The sequence below is a fragment of the Hypoxylon fragiforme genome, assembly GCF_022984875.1.
Source record: "Hypoxylon fragiforme strain CBS 206.31 chromosome Unknown GGS25scaffold_10, whole genome shotgun sequence".
Classification (NCBI taxonomy): Eukaryota; Fungi; Ascomycota; class Sordariomycetes; order Xylariales; family Hypoxylaceae; genus Hypoxylon; species Hypoxylon fragiforme.
The window spans coordinates 424,061-438,120 of record NW_026054765.1 but is presented as its reverse complement, the minus strand read 5'-3'; the positions used below and the strand labels follow the sequence as shown (position 1 = coordinate 438,120).

At 47.4% G+C, this 14,060-nt stretch overlaps 6 protein-coding genes across 6 annotated transcripts; 3 read left to right on the top strand and 3 right to left on the bottom strand.

Moving 5' to 3' along the window:
* Positions 1 to 301: 301 nt before the first annotated feature.
* Positions 302 to 2,689, top strand: GGS25DRAFT_76150 (uncharacterized protein). The gene is made up of 7 exons (XM_049266006.1): positions 302 to 380; positions 450 to 585; positions 943 to 1,542; positions 1,605 to 1,773; positions 1,843 to 2,067; positions 2,132 to 2,574; positions 2,648 to 2,689. The coding sequence occupies exons 3-6, from the start codon at positions 1,023 to 1,025 to the stop codon at positions 2,514 to 2,516; spliced, it is 1,299 nt and encodes a 432-aa protein (XP_049112057.1). The 5' UTR covers positions 302 to 380; positions 450 to 585; positions 943 to 1,022; the 3' UTR covers positions 2,517 to 2,574; positions 2,648 to 2,689.
* Positions 2,690 to 2,887: 198 nt separating this feature from the next.
* On the bottom strand, positions 2,888 to 4,641 carry GGS25DRAFT_516058 (DnaJ-domain-containing protein; the record flags this gene model as incomplete). The annotated part of the gene is made up of 3 exons (XM_049263152.1): positions 2,888 to 3,010; positions 3,083 to 4,457; positions 4,532 to 4,641. 3 exons carry the CDS (start codon positions 4,639 to 4,641, stop codon positions 2,888 to 2,890), a joined length of 1,608 nt encoding a protein of 535 aa, XP_049112056.1.
* An 809-nt stretch (positions 4,642 to 5,450) lies between these two features.
* On the top strand, positions 5,451 to 7,307 carry GGS25DRAFT_76037 (SPX domain-containing protein). The gene is made up of 3 exons (XM_049266005.1): positions 5,451 to 5,734; positions 5,819 to 6,712; positions 6,777 to 7,307. Exons 1-3 carry the CDS (start codon positions 5,692 to 5,694, stop codon positions 7,217 to 7,219), a joined length of 1,380 nt encoding a protein of 459 aa, XP_049112055.1. The 5' UTR covers positions 5,451 to 5,691; the 3' UTR covers positions 7,220 to 7,307.
* An 88-nt stretch (positions 7,308 to 7,395) lies between these two features.
* Positions 7,396 to 8,772, bottom strand: GGS25DRAFT_526010 (Metallo-dependent hydrolase; the record flags this gene model as incomplete). Its single annotated transcript, XM_049264906.1, has 1 exon — positions 7,396 to 8,772. One exon carries the CDS (start codon positions 8,770 to 8,772, stop codon positions 7,396 to 7,398), a length of 1,377 nt encoding a protein of 458 aa, XP_049112054.1.
* A 338-nt stretch (positions 8,773 to 9,110) lies between these two features.
* On the top strand, positions 9,111 to 11,245 carry GGS25DRAFT_509506 (PLP-dependent transferase). The gene is made up of 2 exons (XM_049262564.1): positions 9,111 to 9,293; positions 9,365 to 11,245. Exons 1-2 carry the CDS (start codon positions 9,246 to 9,248, stop codon positions 11,138 to 11,140), a joined length of 1,824 nt encoding a protein of 607 aa, XP_049112053.1. The 5' UTR covers positions 9,111 to 9,245; the 3' UTR covers positions 11,141 to 11,245.
* A 245-nt stretch (positions 11,246 to 11,490) lies between these two features.
* Positions 11,491 to 14,006, bottom strand: GGS25DRAFT_509501 (dihydrolipoyl dehydrogenase mitochondrial precursor). Its single transcript, XM_049262563.1, has 4 exons — positions 13,686 to 14,006; positions 13,470 to 13,528; positions 12,577 to 13,361; positions 11,491 to 12,493 (listed from the first exon to the last, which is right to left on the bottom strand). The coding sequence occupies exons 1-4, from the start codon at positions 13,748 to 13,750 to the stop codon at positions 11,876 to 11,878; spliced, it is 1,527 nt and encodes a 508-aa protein (XP_049112052.1). The 5' UTR covers positions 13,751 to 14,006; the 3' UTR covers positions 11,491 to 11,875.
* Between the last annotated feature and the right edge of the window lie 54 nt (positions 14,007 to 14,060).

Below are 14,060 nucleotides of genomic sequence, written 5' to 3'. Positions count from 1 at the left end.
CACTAATTAATGCTTGCTTATCGATTAGTTAGTCAACTTCCCTTTTTGTTTTGTTTTTTGAACCTATGACAACCATAAGTTCGTCACAAGGCATTCATTAAAACTCTCCTTCCTTCATTTCATCATTCAAAGTTGTACCCTCCCCTGCCCCTCCCCAGCCTCTCCACCACCGGATTTGCACTTCACACTTCACCTACTACATACATACCTAGGGTATGTAAAGTTATTGCACATATGCAAGGTAGCCTTAAGTACAATATATAGTACTTAATGCATACTATATACCATGCAGTTACATACTAGGTATGTACTGTACGTTAAACACATTCAGATGATCCAGTATATACATATGTAGCACGTATCTTATCTTACTTTTGCATGTAAGTAGTACTTCAATGTTCAATGGTCACCTCACCTTACCTTAACTTCTACTCATTAATAGCAACCAGCTTTCTTGGTTAACAACTATTACCTACTTTCCCATCTTGCCCACTCAAGAGTCTTAACAAGAATCTTAAGTCCACTACTCGCTTACTTTCTTCCATTCTCTATTTATTATATGCTAAGTCAAGCCCTGGGCGCATGGTTTGTTGTATGTACTTTGTCTTTCAAAGGCCTTGGTCTGGTCTGGTCTGACTCTATTTCCGTCCATTCCATTTATCCATCCATCCATCCATCCATCCACCACCTATCCATCCACCACTGGCCCATCATATTACGCCGACTTACCTAGCTGTCATCCCCATTATTCACAGTACCATAGCTTCACTTCATCGCGAAGATCTTGGGCAAACGTTCGAATCTTCCGTCACACAATTATACTTTCTTTTTCTTTTCTTTTCCCCCTTCTTTTGGTAGTCCTTCTACATCTACACGCCCCCTCGCCCCCTCCCCCCGCTGCAACGGCATACAGGCCATTAACAGGACTATTGTTCTTATCAGGGTGTATTGGATATATTATATATCCATCAGTTCGGTCTCATCGTAGCCAACTTCTTCCCATCACATACTAGTTTCCCACGATGGATACCACGGTAGACCTTGGCAGGCGCATCGTTCAGATGTTCTGGGATCCCGAACCTACCAACGATGTCATCCGCGACCAGCCAGTGTGGTGTCTCGGATCTTCCTACAAGCTAAATAACAACCCGAGTCCCAAACACGACTCATCTTCGTCCTCCGAACCACCTCCCAAGGATTCCATTCAAGCTCCCGCCAGACTACCCGAGACGCCTCCAGACTCCACCTCCAGCAGCCTTGATTCATCACTAGCCTATGATGAAGCACCTCTAGATGGGGGCTGGCCTCCTGCTTTTCTCGACGATTTCGAATCAAGACTATGGATGACTTATCGATCCGAGTTCGACCCCATAGCTAAGTCGCAAGACCCGAGGGCCCTCTCCGCTCTGTCATTCTCAATGCGCCTCAAAAGTCAATTAAGTGATCAAACCGGTTTTGCCTCTGATAGTGGGTGGGGTTGCATGATCAGGTCTGGCCAGAGCTTATTAGCCAACGCTATGCTCGTGCACCGAATCGGCCGAGGTATGTCAACCTCATCATGAACATGCTGGCGTATTGCTAGGCTGGTACTAAATCACTTATAGGATGGCGAAGGGGCACATCAACCTTAGAGGAGAAGAAGATTGTATCCCTATTCGCGGATGATGCTCGGGCGCCTTATTCAATACACAACTTTGTGCGCCACGGTGCTTCCGCGTGTGGGAAATATCCTGGTGAATGGTTTGGTCCTTCAGCCACCGCAAGATGTATTCAGTGAGCAATCCTCTTCCCGCTGGGAACTTTGCGGCGCTTCGATAACCGAAACTAAACAGTAAACAATAGGGCATTGACCAATGCGAACGAGCCGACGCTACGCGTCTATTCAACAGGGGATGGGCCGGACGTATACGAAGACAACTTCATGAAAATCGCTCGGCCAGATGGAACAACCTTTCACCCAACAGTTATCCTAGTGGGCACGCGCCTCGGCATCGACAAGATTACACCAGTGTATTGGGAAGCCCTTGCCGCATCTTTACAGATGCCCCAATCGATCGGTATCGCAGGGTAAGTCTGTTTTTGAATTTGACCAATTTCTCTTGTCTTGCTGCCTGCTTCTGACAAAACTTAGTGGACGCCCATCATCATCGCATTATTTCATTGGAGTCCAGGGCCTATGTTTCTTCTACCTCGATCCACACTACACGCGGCCTGCTTTGCCTTATCACGAAGACCCCAGCGAATATACCCAAGAAGAGGTTGACACCTGCCATACACGAAAGCTACGACGACTACACGTCAAGGAAATGGACCCCAGCATGCTCATCGGATTTCTTATTCATGACGAAGAAGATTGGAGGGATTGGCGTAGAGGCGTCAAACATGTGCAAGGGAAGGCCATCATTCATGTGTCAGATCACGACCCGATTGCACAGTTAAATGAGTCGGGAGGGGCCATCGATGGGGTTGAGACCCTAAGTGATGATGACGATGATGACACAACTTTGGAAGAATAATTAAATGGCAGGCGCAACGTTTTGTCGGTCTGGTGTATTAAGGGAATACCACTAGGTAATAGTCGGGCGTTAACGTGTATTGTGGGTGGCTTTGAGTAATCATTGGTTATGGAAATATCATGAGTACCTACTACTGAATTTTAGCAAGCACCAACATGCAGCTAGTTTCTCAAGCAGCAGCCCTCTTGTGCATTGCGGGGCCATCGTCGAGAGAACCATTGTCTAGTGGCATCTCTCTCCTTTCTAGGTCTTGAGAGAGATGGCGATGTGCTCATGCTGGGCTTGGCTGGAGGTTTGCTTGGCCTTACTGCTACACTGTTATCAGATGGGAATGTTGTAATCGCCTTCTATGTCGTCATAGTAGCAAACACTTATCGCCGACTCTTGTTAGGCTTGGTTGTAGTATTAGGTTTAACTGCAGCATGGCCTGTTTCCTTCAAGTGCTTGAAAAGCTGGGTTCTCGACTCGAATTTAGTATTACACGCTGCACATATCTATCGTTGTGAGCAAATATGTTAGTCATAGTAGGTTTAGCTACAGTGTGTGTATGTGGCATCGCAACTTACGGAGTCGTCCTGTGTTTGGGACGCAGCTTGCCGAGCGGCTTTCTTTTCTCTCTTGGCCTTAGCTTTACCGACCTTCTTGACGGGCTTACTGGTGGCAAGAGAGATATCATCTATACTGCCGACAAGATCATCAGCTTGGTCTTCTGGGTCTCCCTGCGAAATAGCTGGCTTCCCCAGTTGTGTCGAGGCAAGACGTGCTGCTACAGCGTCTCGGGAAGCATAACTGCTATCTTCACTCTCATCCTTGTCCTCGGCCGTCGTAACCTTTGGGCTGGTAGGTTCCATGTCAGTTGTAGACGTTTCTTCTGCCTGGATAGATACGTCGGTGCCGCCTTTCTCAACACTGACTGCATCGTCACTGAGTACAGGAATCTCGGACGTCGAGGACATTGATGGATTTTCTTTGTCCAAGTTAAGGTTTGCGCTCTCCTTCTTCATATGTCTTTGCAATTGCTGCACGGCCTTCGTATGTTTCTTGCTCTTCTCATGAGCCTCGTATTGCTTCTCGCTCTTGAATGTCTTGTTACATACTACGCATTCTATGTGCTCGACTTCAGACTCCTCGTCCGTCTCAGAGAAGTCGCCCTGGTTGTAATCGTCATCCTGAGGTCGCGCCCACTCAGGAACGGCAAGAGGATCATTCAGCTTCTCCTGGTTTGCGGCTCTTGATCTAGCTGCCTGTGCCGCTGCCGAGTCGCGCAATATCTTCTGCCTCTCGGCCTCGTATTGTGTATCAGACACACAACGGGGGTCACGCTTGCGAACGAAGGCGACGAGCAACCGCACAGCATTATTGAACTTGCGTATGCCATCGTCGCGAAGTTTCATGTTCTCTTTCTCCATGAAGCGGCGTTCCCTCCGGTCTGGAGCCTCTGAGAGCCGCCATTTATCTTTCCATGAGAAACTAAGCCTGGTGGAGAAATTGGACCACCTGCTGTAGAATGTCCGGGCGACTCGATCGCCATCCTTGGATGAGCCGAAGGGGGGAAAGTTAGGTGGAGCTAAGCCATCCCACTCAGCGACTGCAAGTTCTCCCTGGGCTATTTTATTAAATGTATCTTGCAGTTTGGTGAAAAAGCCGGCCGGGGAATCATCGAGCGGGACTGATTTGTTGAGACGACCAATCAGGGTGTATATTTCGTCGGCGGTAGTTAGACGGACGTCGTTATATTCGGGGGTTGCTTCGGTATCGGCCGGATCGTCACCACGGAGAATTGCATCACGGTGAGAGTCGTACCAAGCCCGCTCCTGTGGATCAGAGAGGACTTCATAGGCAGATTGGACTTCAGCGAACCGTTGGGTAGCGTTTTCGACATCACCGTAATTTCGGTCTGGGTGCAGCTCTAGGGCTTTCCTTCGATAGGCCTTTTTAATTCTAACGAGGATTGAAATGTTAGCTTAGTGATTTCGTTTATATGCACCTACATGCACCCATATCCATATACTTACTCGTCATCGCTAGCTTGACGATCAACTCCTAGTAAATCGTAGTAGTCGGTTTTTTTGGGCGAGTCATCGCTTGCTGCAGCGCCTTTGTGAGATGACTGGTGGGCGCCCATTGTGGGAGTTTTAATATATATAGGGACGTCGGTGGGAAAAAACGCAATTAGAAAAAGTCAGCGGGGGGTAAGAAGTTTGCATGTCAGTAAGCTATCCAATTAGATGCTTTGAGCCTTTATACGCCAGAGATGGAGATGGGAGATGGAGATGGGAGATGGAGATGGGAGACGGAGATGGTAATGTACGAAATGGAAATTCTTCTACATGTATGATATGTGTACAAGGGCGGTTGCTATGTACAATACAACAAGAAATACAAAGTTTTACTAATATGTTATTAAAAATTAAAACTTAAAAACTAAAAATTACACGTCACTTGTGCCCCGCGCATTAGTTTTGGATATTAACTCGCGTGATCATACAAGGGGCTGAAAGGTAAAATCTTAGATCTAGTTACCTAGTAAGGCTGCAGATGGGTTTGGTAAGATTCCGTAAGAACAAAACACCCATGCAATTCCCATTCTCTCTGTGTACATATGTACATCTGTACATACGGCAAACTTTTGCCGATGTCCTCACTAAGGCTCACTTCAATGTTCCATGTTCAATGTTCACTTGCAATTCCTGCTAGTCCAATCTAGAACCTTGACATATTTGCCCCATACTACTATGTAGTACTAATAAGTTTACTATGTATAGCAAACATAATGCTCTCACTTGCTCATCTCCGTCTTATAACAACAGTCATTGTCAGATATATCAGATATATAAATGCCTAGTAAGTATAGTTTTAATGTTCAATAGGTATTCAATATTCTTGTCACCTACCTACATACGTGCTTAAGTACCTACTTGAACATACTATGTATAACTATGTAGGTCTGATATCAAGTATTGACTCATCTACAGTGATTCTACACTCGTCCATTGTCCCTTCATCTATTCAAAAGGAGAAGAATATATATATTTCAAAATATATCCTAATATATTGCCCTTTAGCCCGATAGCCGCTGTTTCTGGATGTCAGTTCACAGGGGGGGCCTATTGAGTCATCATAGACGCCGTCAATTTGTAGATATATTTCCGTCTCATATTCTTCATCAGCCTGTATGAAGTTCGCCCAAGAATTCCGGAAGGCTCTACAACGAGAAGGTATACCACACGCATACATATCTGATCCTCTGCTTCTTTTATTACTAAATCTAGCTCCGTTGCTAATCAGGTGCATTTTCGTAGGCTTCCCGCAGAAATGGGTTGATTCTGCCGTTCCTTATGGTCAGCTCAAGAAATGTCTAAAAAAGGTCACCAACGAACTTCACGAGCTCGGGCTGGATAAGGATACATTAACTCAGTTGGCCGCTAGTCAAAAAGATCCGTCTACAGTAGCATTTTATTATCACTTAGATGGCGCAGCAGCTAATTCCAAACTGTTCCGTCCACGACTTACTTTCTTCGTCCATATCCAGGATGGCGTCGCTGTTGACGCAAAGTTGACACCGTCAACGCGGGATTTCTTGGAGAAAATTGCCTCCAGTACAGGCAAGGCGCAAAATATTACAGCAGACGAGTCAGCCCAGATATCAGCACAGATAGGCCCAGCTAATTTCACAGAGGCTTCCGGCCCTTTCAGCCCCCGCCATATTTCCCCGTCTGAAGACGAAGCAGTATCAATTCAACGGGTCGAGGTGCCCTTAGTCTTCGACAGTGAATTCTTTGACATTCTACAGACTGACGTCTTCAATCTAGATGCGCTCCAGGGAGAAGAGCAGGACAAAATGGGAAAGGAAATAATGCTTTTGGGCCAGGATATCAATAAAGCCACCAAGCCTTCAAAAGGCAGAAAAGCAAGGGGAGACATGGAAACGTGGCGCAACATTTTCGAATTGTATTTGGACGCTCGCGTATTCTTCTCTACGCGGGAGAATGACCATGGTGCTCGGACAAGTCCCCAAGCCGTCAAACAACTCAACTGGTTTCAAGACCAAGTGCTGTCGAGAAAGCTAGCATATGGCCTCAAGCTCGAAAGCAGTCGAAAAGCCTACACTAGGTTTCTTAGCGTGAATGCTCTGCTCCTGCAGATCCTCAAGTTTCAGGAGATTAACAGCTTGGCGGTGACCAAGATACTCAAGAGTATGTTGCTCGGTTACACAACCATCTATTTTCTGGTTATTTCCCTTGCTAACCACCCAAACAGAATTCGATAAGAGGACTTCGCTTGGTGTCTCTCGAGTATTCCCTATCACTGTCAAATCCAACCACTTGCTAGCGGGGAGCGTGGCTAAAGACTTATGTGCTCAAATGTCAAACGATCTCATCTCTGTTGTCCCTCAGCTTGATGACTACCTCTGTCCCATATGCTTCACTGTTGCGTACTGGCCGGTGAGATTAGACTGTCAGCATATATTCTGCAGCCGGTGCCTCGTCAAGATGTCGCGAAAGGGAGAGAGCCATTGTCCCCTTTGTCGAGCCGACGTAGTGATGCGGGCCAGCCTGGAAAACTTCGACAGCAAACGCGCTTCATTTCTTAGGGAGTATTTTCCAAAGGAAGTTAAGGAAAAGGTCCGAGCCAATGAGCGCGAGCGCAACAAGGAGATATTTGGGCCTGACTATTCAGACTCTCTTTGCTCTATAATGTGAGGGCTGTGTTGATACCTACTGGGTGTCTATCTAGACAGTCATGACATTTTATGACACTCGATCTTAGATGTCTCTAGCCCTCGCCATATTTATAGGACTGGCGGACTATCGCCTGGTGTAGCGGCCGTAAAGATACGTATCATTATTATCAAATGAGAGCTACCTACTGTTCAGATTCATTTTACAATTGATCTCGTCTCAATCGGGGGTGGATCCCAAACGATATCCTTTAAATTCGTCCGTTGTCGTGCAGGTATCGTCAACTCAGAACCATCGGCAGTACCCGGCAGTTTAATATGTCTCTTGTTCTGAACCATGAGCATGCCCTGCAGAGATGTACCTTCAACTATGTTGCCGCATCCCGGGTTCTCCCCGAAACCGATAGCTCTTCTAGCCAACCAACTTATACAGCCATACAGAATCATCGCTTCGCTTATAGTTCCAGCCTGGTAGATGGCTACACACCAGGCTGCCATCTCCAATGGGTCACCTGAGCCTAGTGGTGTAAAGGCGTTTCCGACATTGTTTATGCCGATACAAGCGGATAGGCCGAGATCCCTAATCATGGAAATTACGTGCAAAGTACCGCGTGGTCGAGCTTGAGACGCATTTGTTTCCAAACCCGGACGACCCATCATAAACAAGTCACTGCTGGGCAAACCGACGAAGTGGATGGGAAGCTTACTTTGGATGATAATTGTAGCTAATTGCTCAAGTTCCGAGTCGCATAGTACAGTAAGCTGTGTGCAATGCCCGAGAACTATGGTCTTGGACTCGTCGGCAAGAGCAAGCCAGTCATGTGCCTGAAGCTGTTGGACAACGGAGAATACCATGGGTTGATTAGGAGGCAAAGGCGTGGCTAGGTTGTAATCCAAATGGAAATCAAGATGCAGACGATGGTGAATGGCGGTGGTGATAGCCCATTTGATGTTCCGGAGTGATGCTTCTCGGGATTCCTCGACGTATGGGGTTGTCCCTAGAGCCTGGATACACGAGGCATATTCCGTCAAGAGAGCGGTGATTGTTAATCGATTCTCGTCGCCGTGAGCGGTTGAGAAGAGGGGATCCTGGGCAAAGGCGCAGATCTGCATCTCTAGTAGATGGGCGAATTCCGACTTGAGACGAATGGCGGTGGTTAGGGGCAGTGAGCCAGTAACATGGTCTAGCTCTACAAAGGCACGGAGGCAAGTCACACCCTGTTGGTAGCTCGTCGCTAGAAGCTGACGGCCTCGAAGGTAGAGATCCTCGTCGGTATAACGCTGCTTCGCCTTGGATGTATTTCCCAGGGCCTCATCAAAAGAACCAGTGTTGGGCACAAGATCGGAATAGTCGGGATGCCTATTTGAAAAGGAATTGTTACAGGTTAAGATGTAGGCCTTGTCAAGATGTATGTGTGGGTGGCAGAGGGCAGGCAGTAATAGCTTTGGAGGCTCGCCGGGCATATGCTGCGAAGGGAGAATTCGACAAGCTTTGCCATCCTTGACATGGATGTCCCATCGACTTTCAGCCTCAGCTGAGCTCTGGCAGGGAAATATTACATTGTTGAATTCCATGCTGAGTACTTCGTATCTAGGTAGGTATCCTAGGTGCATATATAACTTGAATCAGCTTGGTGTAGCACTGTAGCTGACAGGGGATGCGATGTATGTAAGTATGTATGCTATTAGCGTATGTATGTATATATATATATATGAATTGGGACACTACTATGTAGCTATAAGAGTATGACGTGTAGTATGATATGCCAGTACTACATGTACTTACTTCAAAATTCTAGCTCCGATTACGGCAACTTAATTCAATGTTTGATACTATACATAGTACATCGTAGTACATAGTACTAACCTTAGTATGTTTAACAAAAATTAATAACATTATAACATTAAACCTCCGTAACTTCAACTCAACTCATACCCACTCACCACCTACTCACCCACACACTCACTCACTTACATACTTACATACTTACATACTTTTACCTCTCTATCAGCAGACATAAATATAGTAACACAACAGTTAGTCCAAGATGCCATTGATCGAACTAGGGGACTCGATCCCCCCCAATACTGCTCACGTGAGTCTTTGTTTGTATTTGTGAGAAAGATGAGATGAGAAGTTGAGGCCAAGTTCTGATATTTTTAACAGGCCGTGAGCGTTTCGCTTCCTACATGGAAATCAAACATAGGGTACGAGGAGGGAGAGGAATGGGTTCTCGGCACCATGGTCACTGGATATCCGAGGTTCTTCATTCATAAGAGTACCCAAGCCTTCGGTCGTGACATCGTCGCCAAGTATGGAACCGCCAACCAGCAAGCTATGCTCTTCCCAACCAAGAAGATTGCCAACCGGTGTCTTGAATTCATCCGAGAGAAGGCCCCGCATTCTATTCTAGCCGATCTTGACGTTGTTCATTTGTCCCTAGACCCGGCTAAGAAGATCCCATCGACACTACAATCCGCCAGTCCATCTATATCTGCCATTCTTTTCTCCCCTGATGTATTCCCCTTTGCGAAGCAGTATTGGCAACACACCGGTGACGGCGTTTCCAGCCGGCGCGCCGAATTTTGCCATGGCTTGTTCAAAGAGAATATTCTCGTGCTTGATCAAAATGTATCCTCACCCCGCCTGCAAAATAAACTATGCCGTGGGCCAAGGAGGTATCAGCGCGCCTCCATGGAAGATCATAGCAATGGATTCAATGGAGCACATCATACTCACCATTATCCCGTAACCGCGGATTCGCCCACAGACAGCGATAACACGGATACGCTAGAAACATCTAGATTTTTAGAGGAACGATATGGAAGAAATCTGGACCTCTCCCTCGTCCCGAATGCCAAGTCTGCCATCCGACGTCGTATAGCTGGCGTCCTAACTACGGATATTGACCTGGAAAGTACAACGGCCTTGCCGACCATGAGCTCTCACGCACGTGGTATCTCCAACCTCCAAGAGGAGGACATATACTTGGTTCCTTGCGGCATGAATGCCATATTCACAACCCACCAAACGCTACTGAAAGCCCGTGGGCCTCTTAAGAGTATCAATTTTGGATTCCCCTATGTAGATACCCTCAAGATCCTGCAGAAGTTTGGCCCCGGTGCCGTATTTTACGGCCATGGCTCCCCGGCCGACCTGGACGACCTCGAGAGCCGCCTGCGGGACGGAGAGAGGTTCCTCGCTCTCTTTTGCGAGTTTCCCGGCAACCCCTTATTGACGTGTCCTGACCTCGAGCGTATTCGGCGGCTGGCAGATGCGTACGACTTTGCGGTCGTCGTAGACGAGACGGTTGGCACATTTGTTAACGTCAACGTCCTCCCCTTCGCCGACGTTGTCGTAAGTAGCTTGACTAAGATTTTCTCCGGGGACTGCAATGTGATGGGGGGTAGTATGATACTGAATCCGAACAGCCGATACTACCAAACCCTCAAAAGCGTCATGACGGACGAGTTTGAGGACACGTACTGGGCCGAGGATGTCATTTTCATGGAGCGCAACAGCCGGGACTTCGAATCGCGCATTGACCGGATCAATGCCAACGCCGAGGTTATCTGCGAGATACTGCTCGCGCACCCCCTCGTTACCAAGGTGTTCTACCCTAAGTACGTCGAGACGCGGGCTAACTACGATGTCTGTAAACTACCACACGGAGGCTACGGGGGGCTCCTGTCGTGCACATTTCAAACCACAGCGCATGCCATGGCCTTCTATGACGCCCTCGACACAGCCAAGGGACCGAGTCTTGGCACTAACTTTACTTTAACGTCGCCGTATGTGATCCTGGCGCATTATCAAGAGATGGACTGGGCCAAGAGCCTAGGCGTCGCCCCAGACCTGATCCGTTTCAGCGTCGGGCTCGAAGATGACCTGGCATCTACTTTCACAAAGGCACTCGAGGCGGCTGAGAAGTGTCAAATTTAGCGATTACGTAGGAATGTATTGGTACGAACCAAGCTAGGTAATCATAGATATAAATAAGTAAAAAGGGGAGAAAGTGGAAAGGGGGAAAAGAGGGAAAAAAAAGGGGGGGGATGAATGAATATCTAGAACAACCTCATTAGATAGTAAAATTTATAGGATAATCTCACTCACGACGAACCCGACGACTCCTTTTATTTAGGTGCCCAGTAGTTTACCCCTGATTTACTTGGAGAATTATTTAGCTGGCTGGCAAGTAAGTAAGTGGACAACCACCAGTAGATGACTACATGTTTTACTGATCCTAATCCTATTCTATCCCAACTATACAATCACGGCATAACCAAGAAGACTGATGTTTTGTATCCATTTAAAGAGTAGGAATAGTTTGTCTAGGTATGTATACAGTTGAATTGTAGAAGCAACGAAATGCCGCATGATCCTGTCTTTCATGGTACCTGGGTATTTGGTACTTGCTGGATTAACAGGATAATGAGCATAACTAGGTATCTTCTCTAGTAGTTAAGAGAAAATCATCATTGACAAACGAAAGACAACATGACATGTATACATATATACATATACTGCCCTTAGACTCGTCAATTAAAGCACATCTTAGGACGGCACTCATCATTGCCCACATGCTGTAGTAATATACACCTTTACACCGATGCTAGCCTTCCTAATGTTCTCTTCTTTTTTTTTCTTGCCCGTCTACCCGCTCTATATTTACACACATTAGAAGTGGATGGCCTTCGAGTATGTCGCCATAGCCGCCTCCTTGAAAGCCTCCGCTAGCGTCGGGTGGGCGTGACACGTGCGCGCGATGTCTTCTGTTGAAGCACCGTATTCCAAAGCCAGCGTGGCCTCGGCGATCATTTCTCCAGCATTAGGGCCAATGATGTGACAGCCTAGTAGTCTATCTGTCTCAGGGTCGGCGATCATCTTGACTAGACCTTCCGTGTCTAGATTAGTCTTGGCACGGGAGTTGGCGCTGAAGGGAAATGTTCCGATCTTGTACGGTATGTTTTGTTTCTTGAGGTCCTGTTCACTTTGACCAACCCATGCGACCTCAGGATGTGTGTACATGACGGACGGAATAACGCCGTAGTTGACGTGACCATAGCCCTTCTTGATATACTCAACTGCGGCAACAGCCTCTTCCTCGGCCTTGTGCGCAAGCATAGGGCCGAAGGTGCAGTCACCAATGCAGCGAATATGCGAAGCCTTGGTGCGATACTCAGAGTCAATGACCACCCGGCCGCGATCGTCTACCTCTAGACCAACGTTCTCAAGACCAAGTCCGGTGGTATAGGGGCGACGGCCAATGGCAACGAGGACGACATCAGCTTCGAGCTGGGGAGAGAAATAAGATTAGTAACCAGTCTCAATGAATTCTAGGGTGGGCAAAAGATAATAATTAGCTAATAGTCACTTACAGACTCGGGCTTGCCGCCCTTGGCAGAGTCAACCTCGAGCTTGACCTTCTCACCGCTCGGGTCGCCACTGACGACCTTGGTGCCAAGCTTGAAGTCGATACCTTGCTTTTTCAGAAGCTTTTGGGTCTCCTTTGCAATCTGGGTATCCATGCCGGGGCCACCGATTTGGTCGAGGAATTCGACGACAGTAACCTTGGCACCGAGTCTCGACCATACGGAGCCCATCTCGAGACCGATAATACCACCGCCAATGACAATCATCTTCTCAGGGACCTTCTCGAGGGATAGGGCACCTGTGCTGGTGATGACGCGCTTCTCGTCGAACTCGAGGCCGGGGAAGGGGGTCGATTCGCTACCGGTAGCGATGAGAATGTTTTTACCAACCACGCTCGTCTCGCCACCATCGGAAAGCTGAACCTTGATTTCGTGCTCGCTGGCAAAGGAGGCGGTACCCTTGATATACTCGACACCGTTCTTCTTGAAAAGGTATTCGATACCTTTGGTCAGACTGTTGACGGAGGTATCCTTTGCCTTCATCATGGCCTGTAGGTTGAGCTTGACATTGCCGACTTCGATACCTCGAGGCTTGGTGTCGTGGAGGACTTGGTGGTACAGATGAGAGTTGTTGAGGAGGGATTTGGAAGGGATGCAGCCGACGTTGAGACAAGTGCCACCAAGAACACCGCGCTTCTCAATGCAGGTAACTTTTAGTCCTTCCTGGCCAGCCTTGATCGCTGCGACATAGCCGGCTACTCCACCACCAATGATAACGAGATCTTTTTCGCCTGCGCCGAGTCAGTCAGAGGGATGAGCTGGATGAGGCGAGGGAATCTGTCGAAGCAAAATATATCGAAGGAAGTATATCGAGGATAAGAGGGGAAAGGGTTATTAACCTGCTTCAGTAGCATATCCTCTTCTCCATCGTGATATGGGGGCGACGACTGAAGGAAGGCTAATGACATGATAACGGGTTAGCGGGCTAATAATTTGGTTTCTTTTCTTTCCCAATGTCTAATATGTATTACATATATCACATAATACAGACTCGGGACTCGGGACTTTACATTTATGGATGTTGGGTTCTGGGGGGGAGCGACAGTGTTACTTACGATGAAGGAGTGCGCAAAGCAGATCGTACAGCGGACCGCTGTATTAAACGGCTAGTAAGCATCATGTCTCTGCTTTGTATGTTACGGAAAAGAAAAGCAAAAGAGGAGGGGGGGAGGGGTAGAGAAAGTATATCTCTCAATTGGTGAGAGGGGGGAGACGAGAAGGCGAGGAGGAGGAAGAGGATGAGGGAGTTATTAGATTTGCGATGAATAATAAGTTCGGAATGAGATTTAAAGATTTCAACCGTTCCCAAGTGTTTTTTTTTGGGGGGGATATGAGGTGAGAGAGTGCTAACCTAGAAAGTTTTGGGAGGTCCGGGCGTTTCCATTAAAACGGTTCCGTTTCAAGTAACTACGTATTATCTGTTATCTTAT